This window comes from Panthera pardus, unplaced genomic scaffold (genome assembly GCF_024362965.1).
Source record: "Panthera pardus isolate Hobbes unplaced genomic scaffold, ASM2436296v1 HiC_scaffold_17, whole genome shotgun sequence".
NCBI classification, from domain to species: Eukaryota; Metazoa; Chordata; class Mammalia; order Carnivora; family Felidae; genus Panthera; species Panthera pardus.
In genome coordinates, this window is record NW_026526732.1 from 55,716,083 (window position 1) to 55,734,127 (window position 18,045).

Genomic DNA, 18,045 nt, shown 5'->3' on the forward strand with positions numbered 1-18,045 from the left:
ATTAGTCCTGATGTGTTTTCTTTTCTTATAATATCCATAGGCTAATATTCTCTACAGAATAGATTATTATTTAATTACAACAGACATTTTAAATTAAAAGTTTCGGATTTACTAGTATAAAGCTTATTAGACTAATAGATTACAGTTGATTCTTACACAGGTTTGAACTGTGTGGGTCCACTTATATGCTGATCTGTTTTACAGTTCAGTGTTGTAAATGTATTTTCTTTTCCTTATGATTTTAATAACATTTTCTTAGCTTTCCTTATTTATTATAAGACTATATAATACATATAACATACAAAATATCTGTTATTGGTAAGGCTTCCAGTCAAGAGACCATTAGTAGTTTAAGTTTTTGAGGAGACAAAAGTTATACATGGATTTTGAACCATGTGGGGGTTGACACCCCTAACTCCCACGTTGTTCAAGGGTCAATTCTGTACTTATTTATTTAAAAAAATGGCTAATTTATTATGCTATTTTAATTTCTTAGAGATGCCCACATTACATTTGTATTTGATTCTGTGATTTCTGATTTTAATGAATCTTTTCTTTGCCATTTCTTTAATAGAATATGATTCTGCAAGTTGTTTAAACTGCATATAAAATAGACTTGATAATTTCCTGTAAAACAACTAGTGTTTTTTCTTACATACTGTATTCATTTCCTTTTTCTTTTCTTCCCTAATCCACATTCTAGTTGTTTCTTTATAAAAGAGGAACTTAACATTTTGTTGAATCCACATTGCTATCCAAAAGCTTAGTTCTAGTATCAACAAGTACCTTCCGTTCCGTCCTGGAGCATGCCAGCTACCTCCTACCCCCTGTACCCTGTTGTCCCTAGGACCACTGTCATATTCTCTTACCCAGTTGGGGCTTGTTATCTTGATTTTCTGTGATTAAATATTAGTTCCCTTAACCAGAGTATTTCTCTTTGTATGTATTCCCCAGCCCAGTAGTTCTACTTGATTTACTAACCAAAAGACAACTTTTTCACTTAATTAATTAATTAATTAATTAATTAATTTGTTTTCTTGAGAGAGAGTGTGTACATGTGCTCACAAGCAGGGGAGAGGCAGAGGAAGAGGAAGAGAGAGAATCTTAAGCAGGCTCCACATCTCCTGAGGTTGAGATCATGACCTTAGCCAAAATCGAGAGTCAGATGCTTAACTGACTGAGCCACCTGGGCACCCCCAAAAGACATAACTGAATAAACAGCATGAAAAATGCTGCAGAATTAGCCTGTCAAAAGCAGCTGAAAGAGAATAACAATACAATTTTACCAGCAAAAGACAGAAGCTTAGAAAGTAAGAAATGGGTAGAGTATCTACTACAAAGGAGGGAAAAACATAAATTTTTGCCACTTTACTCCTTTAGTAAATTTTTTTTTTTAACATTTATTCCTTTTTTGAGAGACAGAGTGTGAGTGGGGGAAGGACAGAGAGAGAGGGAGACACAAAATCCAAAGCAGGCTCCAGGCTCCAGGCTCCAAGCTGTCAGCATAGAGTAGGATGCAGGGCTCAAACTCACAAACCATGAGATCATGACCTGAGCTGAAGTTGGATGCTTAATGACTGAGCCACCCAGGCGCCCCAGCCACTTTCCTCCTTTTATCCACTTGTGTGTTCTTCTTTATAAAAATTCTAACCAATTTTCTTACATACTCTCATGTTTTCTTTCTGAGTATCTTTGGTGGGGGAAAAACAATCATGGCCATTATAACTATGCTGGTTGAAGGTTTACCTAGCCCAATATTCCCTCCCAGACTTTTCTTTCTCCAAAGTCCAAGTAGCCCCAGGCTCTGTGAAGACAGGATTGAAGGAGTTGATGGACAGTGGCAGGATCACCAGTCTACCGGCATTACATCTTAAGCTTGTGTCTTATTGCACTTCAAAGCTTTAGGGGTGCCTGGGTGGCTCAGTTGGTTAAGCATTGGACTTTGGCTCAGGTCATGATCCCATGGGTTCCTGGGTTCGTGCCCTGCATCGTGCTCTGTGCTGACAGCTCAGAACTTGGAGCCTGCTTCAGATTCTGTCTCCCCCTCTCTCTCTGCCCCTCCCCTGATTGCATGCTCTCTCTCTCTCTTTCTCTCTCTCTCTCTCTCTCTCTCTCTGTCTCTCAAAAATAAACATTAAAAAAAATTAAAGATTTAAATGTGTAGCTCAATAATCATCTTTAACTTATTTTTCTCCTTCAGTTTTTTGATTAGTAGTAACCAAAATCTGTCTGACTGATTTCCAGACCTTTCTCACTTTTCCATTCCTTCATGCCCATCTCCTCATGTGATGTTTCCTTAACAGATTTCCAGTCTATAATCTTACCTTCTTTAAGTCTTTTATGTACAAACTGCTAGAATATTCCTCAAATACTGTTTCTCATTGTGCCATCCTTTTATTCATGCTATCATAGTGGGCCCCTCTTGTTCATTAAATGACCTTCTATTTGACCTTTAAAGGCCTGTCTGTTGCTGCAACGAAGTATTTTTGTAAGTACTTCTTATGAATTTTTTTTTTTTTTGCCTTTATTTTAGCCTCATATAGAAGAGGACAGATTATATCTTTGTCTTGGTGTTCTTCATTGCGAGTAACCTAATACACAGTAGATTGTCAAAACATGATGGACAAATTGAGAAGTCCTGATTGATAAGTCAAGATATACATTAGGACTGAGTTGATTATCTTCTCAGAACAGTTTAATTAACTCAGGTGAATCATATTAATTTTTAAGTTAAATTTAATAGAAGTAAGAAGCATCCTAAATAGCATGACATCTGATTACATTGTATTTTTATTTGGAGAAAAGTATTACAGAAAGATTGTATGTAGATTGATTTGTGTTGTTTATTCTAGGTACTTATACTATAAGCTGTACTTTAAGTAATGACAAGAAATTTTAAAAGTTATTAACCGTTAGCCTATAAAGGGTTTGCTATAAAAAGCAGTTGACTTTGTGTGGAATATTCAAAATAATGCAAAGAACGTGGCTGTTTTTCCTTAAGATTCAAAAACCTATTTAGTATATACATTTTAAAAAAAATAGTAAATAAATACGGTTTTACAAATTTTCATTTCAGTTGCTTTTGCCAAGAGTAAGTTATTTGACGTTGGTAACTGACAAAGTGAAAAAGCACTTTCAGAAGGTTATGAGACAAGAAGACATTAGTGAGATATGGTTTGAATATGAAGGCACACCACTGAAATGGTGAGTGAATTTTTCTGCATTTTTAAGCATTGAGTATATGCTAGCTTTAAGAAGGTATAGTGCCCTCTAGCAATTTTAAAAAAGTTATATAAAGAAATAAATCACTAGCCTAGCTCATATAATACAGTGCATTTTATTCAAATATTTTACTGAAAATATTTCTTCCTTCTGTTGGATGCATGGGAGACTGGACACATTTGTATATATTTTCAATAGTAGATTTTTCTATAGCATAATAGTAGTGTATTTGGTTATGCGGTTGTTGGTTTTTTTTTTTTCCTTTCTTCAGATACATTTAAGACTCCCCTAAGAATGTCACTCTGTGACAGTATTCAATTTTGGTTCTATTTCCAAAGTTTTTATAATAGATCTTTATATGCACATGATTACCTAAAATGGCATCTTTCCAACCGATTGCCACATTTAGTTGATCACTGTGCCAATATGCACATTTTATCTAGCCTTGGTTTAGTATTTAAAATATATTGATTTTCTTTTTATGTGAAAAATAATTTTGATATTATATCATTCTGAAGAAACATATTGAAAATCCTAAATCTGGGCTTATCCATGTACAGATGATGTATTTTGTGCATCCTCTGTTACTGTAGGGAGTTTTGTAAATTGTGCTTCCAAAAATATTTAATGAAACTGGAGAAATTATAGAGAGAGGCATATAAAAAAAAAGGTTCAAGGTATGCTGGGATATAGGTGTTGAAATGCTGCCATATGAATGTAGTTGAATGAAAAGATAATAGACTGAGTCAAGACTCGAAGGAAATATGAAACGTATAAATAGGTTAAAAGTAGACTTGGATTCTGAATCTCAGAGTATTAAAATGAAGAGTTTAAAAAGAGTCTTATAAAAGAGGAAGCTAGTAGATGTTTAATAAGTGCAGTTGACTTAAATACAAGCATTACTTAGAAATAAGGAGTGAACTTTTGGAACTTACCTTGTGTTGATGAATTCCCACGAGTGAATAGATTTCTCATGATGGTTTAGAAACCTACAAGGTGACTTTGTATTGGGTTATGGGTCACGTCTCCAACTTTTTGAGGCAATTCTGGGAAAGGATGACACAGTTCTTTATAGCATTCATTTTTTAGTAAAAACCGTACTGATGAGCTTCATAGTCATATATCAGACTCATTATGACTCTTGACTAGTTCTAGATCTCAGACAGCACAGATAAGTCCATGTTTTCTGTTTCTTTTTATTTCTCAGAATTGGAGGTTTTGGAATGGGGAGGTGGCATAAAAGAAGTGTAAGAGGAGCAAGGATCAGGAGAGTAGAGGGAAAGGAAGGAGGGGGAAAGATTGTGGCTGAGTAGCAATAGGATATATCTATATTCTTGGCAGTTCTATCTGTATTATAGTTGGGTATTGAAGTTACATTGCTTTATGTGTATTAGTTGCATACACATTATTGTAAGAATCCATGTGACTGACACTAGGCTTTTCAATTTTATCATTGTAAAGTAGGGCTTCTCAACAACAGCCCTGTTGGCATTTTGACCCAGATAATTTTTTGTTGTGGAAGGGCTATCCTATACATTGTGGGATTTTTAGCAGCAGCCTTGACCTCTGCCTACCAGTGCTAGTAATATTCCCTCTAGTCATGATTATAAAAAATGTTGCCAAATGTCCCGGGGTGGAGGGGTACAAAACCACCCCTAAATGAGAAACTCTGAAAATGATGGGAAACCTCAATTTAACTTTTATAAGTAAATGAGTGCTTAGTCATCATCCTTCAGCTGCTTTTTAATCCATCCTGTATAGTGGTGGTTTTTGTATTTGATAGGATTTGTATTCTACACATTTGTATTCTGTATCAGTAAACAATGTTTGGACCCATTTCTCCCTGTTACTATGGAGTAATGATCTTGGCTTAAATATATCATGTCCTTACTTTGTCAGGATTTATCCCTTCTGAAAGTCTTTTATTAAAGAGTAAAATTAAAATTAGTTTTACTTTTAGAGAGCTTATATGAAAGTAACTGTGGTCACATATCTTCATTGTAGGTTTTGGGGTGATAACTTTTTATTATGCGTGATGTCACTCTCATAGATATATGTCTTGTTGTAAGCTCATTGTGTTTAATGGCTTTTGTTAAAACTCTGCCTTTAGTGAAGTAGTCCCCCTTTATCCTGCGGTTTTGCTTCCGTAGTTTCACTTACCCTCAGTCAGCCGTGGTCTGGAAGCAGGTGATCTCCTCTGACGTATTGTCGGAAGGTGGTCAGTAGTAGCCTTACGCTGTGCCATAATGCATATGTCATTCACCTCACTTCATCTCATCACGTAGGCATTTTATCATCTCACATCATCACAAGAAGAGTGGTGAGTACAGTACAGTAAGATATTTTGATGGACCACTTCATGTAACTTTTATTATAACTTATTGTAATTGTTCTATTATGTTATTGTTGTTAGTCCCTTACTGTGCCTAATTTATAAATGAAACTTTATCATAGGTACATATAGGAAAAAATGTAAAATGTGTTGAGTTTGGTACTATCTGTGGTTTCAGGCACCTGCTGGGGCAGTCTCGGAATATATCCCCTACAGATATTGGGGGACTAACTACCATATTGTTAGGTACTCCATGTATTTGAGGAAGCAATAGCTTCCAGAGGTGTGAATGTAACCTAGGACCTCTGGGCTAAGTCTTGACCTTTTTCTCTTTTTCCTCCTAACTATTGCAGTTTTCTTCCACATTAAAGGAGTTATCTTCCCTGTGTTAAAGGAGTCATAGGCTATCAATGTCTGGCATTTAAGCAGTGGGCTTCATATAGGATAATCATGTAGGGAAGCAGCTACCACTGAAGTTTTGTAGGACTTGGACTTTTGAGACCATGCAAGTGTCTTAAAGAGTAGAAGAACATGTATTTGAGTAGGATGATAACATCTTTCTTATACCTGATTCTTTGGAGTTTTAAATAAAGTCAAGTGAGAAAAAAATCAAACACAAGATAATTCATAAAAGAAGGAAGAAAGAGCATAAATTGATACTCTTTCTTACTCTAGAAGTCCTATTCATATTTATTGTTATGATTGTTTAAATATCTGCACGAGATACTTCATTATGGGCTTTGTACCTTAAGTAGCAGTACGTAAGAGGTGCTAAGTAAATGTTCACTGCATGAATGAATCTAAATTAAATTAGTCTCTTCTTTTTATTGAGAAAATGAGGCTCCAATCAATAAAATAACGTGCTCAAATGAGTGAGTGGAATCAGATTTTGAGTTCTCAGTTCAGGGCTCTTTCTACCACACCTGCTGATATTCTGTTTGCTAGTTTTGTTTTTTGTTTTTTTTTTTAATTCTGTATGTTCTCTCTGCATTGCTTATGTTAATTGTCCGTCTTAGAATAGAAAGATATTTAAGAGCAGTGGTATACACATAATGAATACTTAGGATATTGTTGATTTATAGAGAGAATCCGAGGGGTCTTTATTTGATTAGTGTTTTATCCTCTACAGTCCTTTGTTTTAAAAATTACATGGCAGGTGGAAAGTGCTGATCTAACTCAAATGTAAGGATCTTTTTTTTTTTTTTTTTAAGAGTGATTTGAGTTGATTAGTCAGCAGAGGGTGCTCTAACATTGCATTTTAAAAGGTGAAGTTTCTTTTTACCATAAATCAAGTGTCCAAAGTTTGTATTTGTTGCTTTTGTATTAGACTTATTTTAAGAGAACAGTTTCTGGTTCTTCAAAAGGATACTTTGTTTGTATACCCTAATATTGGTTAGATCTTAGGCCTTCAGTATAAGTTTTAGAAAAAGTTTTCCTTTCTTATTATCTTAGGTAAACTGACTTATTTTCGGGACTGATTGTTGAAAGTAAGAAGTTGAAACTACCTTTTGAATAAAAAAAAAAGCGGCACTGATTTTGATCTTAAACATAAACGGAATGACCCAGAATTTAATACTATATCTGTGTGGTTTCAGAAGTAAATTTTAACAAAATGACATCTTAATCATAAACACTGTGCAGGCTTTTCTCTCTTATGGATAGTCATTTTTCTAAGGTTTTGAACTTCTAAAATTTTATACATTATTTTGTAAACTTGAATTTTGAAATGTGGCTTACTTAGCATTTTAGACATTTAGTATCCCCTTGGTTATTTTTGTAATTTTTCATGCATAAGAATAGGTTTAGAAAGCTGTGAAACACAGTGCTAGTCTACAGTTGTTTGTTCCATAGATGAAGCAGGGCAAAATTTATTGTAATCATTAAATTACTTTGGTGTACATTTGAGTTGTGCCCTTTTTTATTCAATGAAATGTAATCCTGTTTCTAGTGAATCACTGTAACAGACTTATGAATAGGCTGCATTTATTTCAGTGACATGGAGTAGGATGACAGTTCTCTAGTATATGGGGAAGCTTTCTTTTGCTGCTGATGTTAGAAGACTGCTTTATTATCCCACTGCAGATGTTTAGACTACTGTGAGCACCCTTGGCTGACTTAGGAACATATCCGTTATTGCTATACATGTGGCCAGTATGTGTGTATGTATTTTAGCAGTAATGAAAGGGTGAAGAAGAAACAGCTTATGCAAAGAATAATGAAAATATTACTCATTTTGAGAAATTGAATTTAGAAAAGACTAGATCAGTTTAAGGAAGAGAAAGAAAATGAATAAAATGTGAAAAATAGACCTCACAGTAACTTCTGGCACAGTCAGTTGTTATGGGGCGGTAGATGGAACCTTTACTGTTGGCTCTCTTCTGGGATATATTCCAGGTTCATATCCTCACCGCTTCCTTTTCTGTTAAATTTAGGTTAGATTGGCAGGAGTAGCAACGTAACAGATAAATGGCTACATTATGATTTACTTATAGTTATGGCTTATGTGGTTTCTGTGTTGTGGGTTAGCAGCCTCCTGACAAAACTATGTAGAATATCTATTTAGAGGAGTTGTACAAATTAGTGCTTTTGAAACCCTTGATGTAAATCAGATTATAGTGTAAGAGAAATTCAGTACCTTTAATTTTTGCCAGTTCTGTTTTTGGTTATAGATTTTCTTGCATATTAGTAAACTCATCAGAAATAAGCAGTCTTGGAACCAGTTAATTCAGATAGTATATTTGTTTGGAGTTGGTATCCTTGCATCAAAATCATTCTGACATAAACACCTGCTTTGAGCCGTATATAAGCTGTAGATGTTGACCGGACAGTATAAGGAAGTAAATAGTTTTTTTGGTGCAGTTTTATTTTTAAGGAGTGTTACAGGGTAGTTATTAGCTATTACATTTAGAATGCTTTTATATTAATACTTTACATACATTTATATTTAAATATAAGTGTTAGGAACCATAATATTTAAATTTCATCCTAATATTTATCAGGATAAAGAGTCTTCATTTACCATCTGAGGAAGTGAACTTAGATACACAGACAGACATATGTTTAAGTCATTTTATAAATAACTTAGAGACGAATAAAGGAATAGTGAATGACAACTTTATTAGAGATTTTAAGAAGTATTTACAGCAAATTCAGATTTTCACTCTGTATTTTCCTGGTTTTGAAGGTACAGATACCTGAAATGGGCAGTGTCTTCTGAATGCAACTAACTACTCATTTGTTGTCATGTAAATAGACCTCTAAGAGGTTCTGGCTTATTGGTACTTTACAGCAATGCTTAAAGAAGTTTTTAAAACCTTTGACAGATCATGATTTTGTTGTAAAACTTGTGTTTACATTAGTAAATACCAATTCGAATGATCAATACTTTTTCATTTCTACGTCATATGATTCCTTCCTGTCATCTTTGGTACAAATCTGCCTTTAGCACTTACCTGCTTCCTATCAGGTAAATTGCAGTGCACAAATAGCATACAAGATGTAAAAATACTATCACACATCTTTTTAGCAAAATGATCCAGATTCTTGTCATAAAATATTGTATAATGGAATTATTGATGTTGAACGACTAAGTGGATAAGAATGCCATCTCTTTAGAAATATATTGTTCAAAAACAGTGAACATAGGGGAAGGGAAGGAAAAATAAAATAATATAAAAACAGAGAAGGAGGCAAACCAGAAGAGACTCTAAAATACAAAGAGCAAACTGAGGGTTGCTGGAGGGGAGGTAGGTGGAGGGATGGGCTAAATGAGTGATGGGTATTAAGGGGGCACTTGTTGGGATGAGTGTTATATGTAAGTCGCTGAATCACTAAATTCTCCTAAAACCAACACTACACCATATGTTAACTAACTTGAATTTTAAAAATATGTATCTATCTATATAAGTATATACATACATATATATATAACCAAAAAAAAATACATTGTTCATTAATTAGTTTTGAATTCTGTAAAATTCGCCTAGAATATCATCTAATGACTCATAATCTGAGATTTCACTTAAATGATCAGTTTTACGGTCTAAAGTCTAAAGTACTGCTGTCTTTTTGTAAAAATCATCTGATTTATCGGATAATTGCATAACATCTTCCCTTGTCAGTGTTTCCTCTCTTTCCCACTATGCATGGAAAACAAGACATTTTTTTGCTTTCAGCTGTGTTAATGATACCTAAAAGCAGATGGGGTCTGGATCCTTACTTTATGCTTTCTTGAAATATGATATTCTAGGTGAAACAGTGAGAAAATGGAAGGATGCATTATTGTATCATCCTTCTAGGCATGCCATTATTCTTCCAAATTGCTACTATTTTAGTCTTTTTTATCTTTAAAGCATAGATGGGAATAATTGATGAATAATGAAATAATTCCTAAAATGATGAAATAAGATTCCTAGAATAGAACTAACAGAGGTCTCTTTTGTAAAAATACAAGGCATTATATAGAGCTCATATAATTTAAGAAGTTCAGAGAGGGGGCGCCTGGGTGGCTCAGTCAGTTAAGCGGCCGACTTCAGCTCAGGTCACGATCTCGCGGTCCGTGAGTTCGAGCCCCGTGTCAGGCTCTGGGCTGATGGCTCAGAGCCTGGAGCCTGCTTCCGATTCTGTGTCTCCCTCTCTCTCTGCCCCTCCTCCGTTCATGCTCTGTCTCTCTCTGTCTCAAAAATAAATAAAAAAGTTAAAAAAAAATTAAAAAAAAAAAGTTCAGAGAGAAGGATGAGAATTGGATAGAATCTATAACTTTTCTATAAAGCAGCATTTTTATTTTGTTTTTTTAATTATTATTTTTATTTTAGTTTTTGGCAGGCTAGGGCTTTTTTTTTCCTTTTTTTCTTTTTTTCCCCTTCCATGGCTTCTGAAATGTTTCTGAAGGAAACGTTCTATTATTTAGGTAATCCAGAATTTCCTTCAATACTCATATTTGGTTATGAAAGATTTGTGTTAGATGCTAACTTTCAAATAGAGACGTTCGAGGGTGTTATTAAGAGATATAACACATATGTGACTAAAACTACCTACTGTTTTATTTTACTAGCAGGGCATTCTAAATTATTTCTAAATAAATACATGATCTCTAGTAATTGATGACTTTTTCACAATTATGTTGTGTAGATGTAAGCAAACATAACTAGTATTAGTTAATATTTGAATCTTGGTTAGGCAATGTATTGGGTCACCATTTTGAGAGGAATTAGATGTATTTCTAAATTTTTCAGCTTTTAAATCTAGGCATAACTCACTGACATTCAAAGGACAGAACCATATAGGATACCAGCTAGTCGTGTTTTTGCTTTTTTGGGGAGTATTGTTTAATTCTATTTCATTATTTAAGCCACTTTAGATTCTTTGAAAGGATGATTTTAAAAATAAGGTTTGTTGAAATCTGCAAGGTTTGTATTATTAACCTTGTATTTATTGCTAAATAATTTGCTTCACTGTGAATAAAGTTATATTAGGAAATGTTCTCTTATTTAGAAGTCCAGAATGTATTTTTTCTTATTAAAAAAATTTTTTTTAATGTTTATTTTTGAGAGAGAGAAAGAGACAGAACGTGAGCCGGGCAGAGTGAGAGGGAGACACAGAATCAGAAGCAGGCTCCAGGCTCTAAGCTGTCAGCACAGAGCCTGATGGCGGGGCTCAAACTCATGAGCCTTAGAGCTGAGAGATCATGACCTGAACTGAAGTCAGCCGCTTAACCGACTGAGACACCCAGGTGCCCCATAGAATTTATTTTAAAAAGGGGAACCTGGGTAGCTCAATCGGTTGAGCGTCTGACTTCGGCTGAGGTCATGATCTCACAGTTCGTGGGTTTGAGCCCTGCGTTGAGCTCTGTGCTGACAGCTCAGAGCCTGGAGCCTGTTTCAGATTCTCTCTCTCTGTCTCTCTCTCTCTCTCTCTCTCTCTCTGTGTGTGTGTGTGTGTGTGTCTCTGCCCCTCCCGTGCTCACGCTCTGTTTCTGTCTCAAAAATAAACAAACAAAAAAAACCCACTTTAGTTTGAGGGTGCAGAAAAATATTTAGTGACTTTGGAAAATGTTGACATGATGTTATATGAAAAAAGCAGGGTATAGTATTACATAAAGGATAAGCTTAATCTATATTTAGATATGTATGCATAAATAGAAGGCTGGAAATTTATATGCTGTAGTAATAACCAAAAATGGATGATTGTATGCTTTCTTAGGTGCTCTTCTTCTTAAAATTTTCTAAAATTTTAAGTTGTTTTAAAAATAAAAAAAATTTTAAAAAGCTTTAAAAAACTGGTTGTCCAATATGAACACTGGGATTGATAATCAGGTATTGCAGTACTGTGATATAATAGTGGTCATGACTGATAAACGATGTTTTAGCACAATCCCATTATGTATATTGAGGCTTCATTGGGGAATGAAATGGTTAGAAGAAGGACTAGTACCTGGCAACAATACCATATTAGCTTAGGCAAGTAACTGTGTAAAATGTTGTCTTCCTGTGATTTGTGGTTAAAGCCCCCTGATATTTGATGTTACAATATGTGCTGAAGTTTATTTTGTAGTTGTAGTTATAACTTTAAAATACTCTTTCTTAAAACGTACTCTTTTGTTTTTAGGCATTATCCGATTGGTTTGTTATTTGATCTTCTTGCATCAAGTTCAGCTCTTCCTTGGAACATCACAGTGCATTTTAAGGTATAGTTGAAGTAGCATTTCCCATTTATCCCACTTGTGGTATTTAGTAAGTAGACTTATGAGTAGAATTTTTGTTTTAAGCGAAGTTGTTTATTGCCTCTCCCATGATACTTTTTAATGCCTAAGCTGCCACTAGTGTTCATCCATATAGGTTTCGATTTATTCCTAACTCTTGGCAGATCCATTTAAACATTGTATGTATAAATGCCTATTTGTTGGAACTGAATGTACTACATTTAAAATCTGAAATATTTTGGAATATTTATATTCATTAAAAAAAATCTCAAATAGGAAGGACAAAGTCCTGAGTTTAGATGTAGGCATAGGAGTAGGGAGGGGTACAGCTTAACACTGTTGAGTAACTCTAAGGCTATTTTGATTGAATTGTGAGAAGGGTTAGGAGACAGAAGTCCAAAGACAAGATCTGAGTGTGTTTTGAGAAATTTTAATTCCTGTACTTTTTAAGACCAGTCCAGATTTATTTTAACTTAATTTCGTCCCAGTATTTTATAACATGGTCAGTCTTTCCCCTTAACCACCTTGATTTTTCAGCCCCTGCTCCCCAAGCAATTCACGAATACTATCGAAGGATTGAAAAACCTCTATTAGTTGATCACTAGGCAGTGATTCTCAGAGGGTTATGGATTGTGGGAGGGAGGTATGTTAAAAGATTGAAAAGTCGTTTTAAGTGTCTAATTTGCTTTCCTGTAAGCGGCATTCATTCAGAGTCACTGCCTAAAGGCTGCTCACCCATTCTTCCTAAGATGCTTTCCTTTCCATTTTACTAAAAGTGAGTGTGTGGGTCATTGGCGTTTATTTCCCTGTCATTTGCACTAATGTGCTTTGCACAGTACCATGTTACCACAGGTTTTATTACCACAGGACCATACAGAGTGAGGATATGGTTCTGATACATGTGACTTTCAGTTACTATGGTACCATGCAAATCTAAGTTTAGAATGGTCTGAAGATAAAACTACTCCAAGAATAATGAGGGTAAAGGTTCCATATTGCCTAACACGTTAGTCTTTCCCATTACGTTGAAAAATAATTCCCATAATTAGATTATTTGCATGGGTGAGAAGGATGCACTTTAAGACTTTGAAATCTAGGTTAAAATATATCACAGCTACACTTTTATTTATTTATTCAGCAAATACCAGAAACCTGCTGTGTGCCAGCCAAGCACTATTCTACAAACTTGAGGTACATGAGTGAATGACCCAGAGACGCTCAAAACACTCACACACTGTATGGTGCCCAGCTGGCACTACATACCAAGCCCTCTGTAATTACCCATTGAATGAATCAGTGGATTGTAATAATGATAGGAAAAGCTTCAAATTGTTATGATTGTTTTAGTGTAATGGTTCTCAAAGCAGTCTGTGGACCCATAGGGGTACCTGAAGCTCTTTGAAAAGATCCATGAGGGTAAATCTATTTCTGTAATAATAATAAGATGCTAGTTTCCCTTTCCTCTGTGTTTCCATTTGTACTCACCTGCAAAAGAGATGGTGGGTAAAACTGTTGGTGCCATAGCACAAAGCCGGGCAGTGCACGCACCACACTGTGCAAGTGGTTATTGTGTTCCTCACTGCCACAGTCGTTCACTTAAGACTATTCTGGATGAAGCAGTACAGGTTATTGATTATTATTAACTACATGCCTTTTCAATCTGCTTTGTGATGAAATGGAGAGTGTATATAAAGCACTTCTGCTGTATGTCAAAAATGATGGCTGTCTTAAGGAAAAGCACTTGTGCCCTTGTTTGAGGGCAGGCCAAACAAGTCACTTTGTTCGTGAAACACCATTTTTTTATTTGAAAGAGTGACTGACAGAGCGTGGTTATTCATATTTGGGCATTTGTAAGACAGTTTTTTAAAATAAATGAAGTGAATCTCTCATTGCAAGGACAGCAACTGACAATATTTGTTGCCAGTGATAACGTGAACTTTTAAGTGAAAATTGGAATTTTGGAAAACATATCTGCTACCATGAGCTCGACAGCTTTATTATTCTTAAAACAATTTTCTGATGAGATTGGTGGTCATTTTAACATCTGCTTTTTAAGAAATTTTATGTAAGAAATGTGTCAGCATTTGGAGATCTACATTAATTCAGTAAACAAATAATTCCCAAATGGTCAATGCATGATGTTACAAAATAATGATTGTGAAAAAGATCTGTTCAAAATACAAGGTCAGAATCAGGGATTTTAATGTCACAGATCAAAATGTTTATTGATATGTTTTCAGATTCCACATTAATGTTATAATAAACTGAAACTAATAAGATAATTTATCTGTTTTCTACTAAGCCACACATTAAAAATATTTGTAAAACCATAAAACAGTGCCAGTATTCTCCCTAAGTTTTTATTGTTGTTGTTCTGGAAAATAGTTATTTTTCACAAAAAAAATGATTTTTGTGTTACATCTAATGGTATATTCTTGGTATTTTTTTTATTATTTATTTATTTATTTATTTATTTTAACATTTATTTATTTTTGAGACAGAGAGAGACAGAGCATGAACGGGGGAGGGGCAGAGAGAGAGGGAGACACAGAATCTGGCCATCAGCCCAGAGCCCGACGCGGGGCTCGAACTCACGGACCGCGAGATCGTGACCTGAGCTGAAGTCGGACGCTTAACCGACTGAGCCACCCAGGCGCCCCTCTTGGTATTTTTAAATGAATTGCTTTTTGAGGTCTTTAGTAGGTCACACATTTTCTTCCCAGATGGGAAATTTATTAGAGAAATCCAAAAAAAAGCGGAATCTTAGAGCTAATAAGGAAATTATGGAGGATGTTTTAAATTTGCTCAAACTACCAGCGTGTTTCTCATAGCTGCCCTTTGTACACTTTCTGCCCCTGGCCTGTGTTGGAAGAAAATTATTGCCCAGATTTCTTTCTGTAAATTAAATTCCCTTTATTTAGGGTTATAAAACTTAGCTTTCCTCAAAAGTTGTCCCTGAGTGTTTAATTGATGTGGTCCATTTCTGTTGCATTACTTTATGGCTTTTGATTGATTACAATAAAATTGAGTAAGCATTACATTTGCAGGTAGCAAAGCAGTGCTTTTAGAATGAGGGAGCAGAGTTTTGTTTTGTTTTTAGTTTCTAGATAATAGTTTATCAACAGATTGAATTTATCAAATAATAACTTTGTCAGTTGATATGAATGTATTTTATCTCTTATGATACTGCATCGAGTATGCCAAATGGTGTCAGTATTTTAACCATACAGCTTACAATTTATTTCTTTTACAGTTGCTTTCAAAGATATTAATTGATTTTGATTAGGTTTTATGCAATAATAAGCTCTCCAAGAGACTCTGTCTGCATAAACACACACACACACACACACACACACACACACACACACACACACATTGGATCATTTTGTAGTTCAGACTGAATTCTTGGTGGGGGAAATCTTTTAAAAAGCTTTCAGGTATTTTCTTTTTAACTGACTTTGATGCTTGTCATTTGAATAGATATATAATGTTCATAGTAAATGAGTTTTAATGTCTAGAGCAGTGCTCTTCAAACTTGCGCATACAAATTACCTGTGTGTCTTGTTAAGGTGAGGATTTTGATTCTGATTCTGTAGGTTTGGGCTGAAGGCAGAGGTTCTGCTTTTTTATTTTTTAATTTATTTTTCTTTTTTTTCTGTTGGATTTTTAGACTTTATTGCATGAGTTCATCATAACTTCACAGTCAGCATAGATGTTGACACATGAACATATTTTATATCAGCTACCATAATGATTGCCATTCCTACAAGAAAACGTATTTAGTTGACAAACCACCCTCCATGGAGGAAATATTAAATGATCACCAGCTGTACAATGAGCCTTATGTTTTATTTTCTTATTTACAGTAGGAGGTCTAGCAGGACTTAACTCTAGCTAATTGATCCTTGGGCCCTGTTCTTCATGATACATATTATGTAGTAGCATAATTTCATTACATCTTATCAATAGAAGCATTATTTGTCATTATAGGAGGATTTGTTCACTGACTCCCATTATTTTCAGGCTATACATTTAACTCAACCTGAGCAAAAATTTGTTTCACAACTGTATTTGTAGGTGTTAACATAACTTTCTTCCCACTACACTTTCTTGACTTTTCAAGAATGCCACCAGCTCACTTTGATTATCCAGATGCATATACAATATGAAATACTACCTCATCCATAGGTTCATTCATTTCATTAACAGCAGTGATATTAATAATTTTCTTAATTTTAGAGGAATTTGCATATAAACAAATACCAATAGTAGAATTAATAGCTACTTATCTCAAATGACTACATGGATGCCCCCCTCCCCCATATCATACATTTGAAGAATCTTCTTACATAAATGTAAAATAAGAAAGGAAGGAATCAAACCTGCTCAAACTGGTGTCAAGTCAGTATCATAACTCCTATGTCTTTCTAAATGAGTGAGATATTAGTAAAAATTATATAACTTTGTCAAAGTGAAATTATAGGTTCAAACACTTTATATCTTGTTTTTATTTTAAGTTTATTTTGAGATAAAGTGTGCATGGGGGAGGGGCATAGAGAGAGGAAGAGAGAGAGGGACTCCCAAGCAGGCCCTATGCTATCAATGTGAGCCCTCTGTCAGCGTGAGCCCGATCTGGGGCTTGATCTCCGTGAGATCATGACCTGAGCCGCAATCAGGAGTCAGACACTTAATGGACTGAGCCACCCAGGTGCCCCTCAAACACCTCATATCTTGATGACATATCCATTCTGGCTTGGTTTCTAAGATGCAGCATCACCTATTGTACAACTTTTACACTTCATGATCATACATTATAATTGTTCTCCTGACTAGCTCCTTAGTGATTTACCTTATTTCATTGATGTTAACAGCTAACCTAACTCACATAAGTACAATAGACATGCAAGAAGTAGAAACAGCTTGAACTATTCTACCAGCCATTATCCTAATCTTAGTTGTCCTGCTATCACTATGAATAGATGAAGTTAATAATTCTTGCCTTACTGTAAAGACTGTGGGTCATCAATGATATTGAAGCTATGAATATATACATTTTTAATTATTTTTCTCATGATAAATGTACTCTTGAATCCCCATCCCCTATTTCCCCCATCCCCTTACCCACCTCCCCTCTGGTAACCATCAGTTTGTTCTCTATAGTTAAATCTGCTTTTTGGTTTCTCTCTCTCCCTCTCTCTCTTTTTACTTGTTTGTTTTGTTTCTTAAATTCCACATGTGAGTGAAATCAAATGATTTATCTCTTTCTCTGACTGACTTATTTCATTTAGCATTATACTCTAGCTCTATCCATGTTGTTGACAAGGGCGAGATAATCATTCTTTTTTACGGCTGAATAATAATCCCATTGTATATTTGTGTGTGTGTGTGTGTGTGTGTGTGTGCATGTGTATGCATGCATGCACCACTTCTTCTTTATCCTTTCATCTATTGATATGGACACTTGGGCTGCTTCCATAGTATGGCTGTTGAGGTTCTGTATTTTTAACAAATTCACAGGTAATGCAATACTGTTGGTCCAGCAGACCACATGTGGAATAACATGAGTTTGGAGAACAGTGCAGATCTAAAAGTTAATGATATTGTGTAAAGAACCAAAAGGTTATAAGGATGATTCAGAAAATTAAAATGTTTTTAGAAATTTTTACATTATTTTTGGAATTCTGAGAGAGAAATATTACATAATTGTAAAGCGTTAACTGCTTTAGAACGTAGATCTGGATATTTACTTTGTTTTCTTTCTCTGTTTATCAAGACAAGAATGAAAATGGTA

The 18,045-nt window shown here is 34.9% G+C and overlaps 1 protein-coding gene across 3 annotated transcripts in view; it reads left to right on the top strand.

Annotated features, from left to right (window-relative positions):
- Window positions 1-18,045, top strand: part of ATG5 (autophagy related 5) — a 128,187-nt gene that overhangs the window by 17,658 nt on the left and 92,484 nt on the right. For 2 of the 3 annotated variants that reach the window (XM_053904612.1, XM_019442994.2), the window contains exons 3-4: window positions 3,077-3,204; window positions 12,161-12,239. In XM_053904612.1, coding sequence (XP_053760587.1) covers window positions 3,077-3,204; window positions 12,161-12,239 — 207 coding nt within the window. The remainder of the gene's footprint in view (window positions 1-3,076; window positions 3,205-12,160; window positions 12,240-18,045) is intronic. The other variant, XM_019442996.2, reaches the window with a different exon arrangement.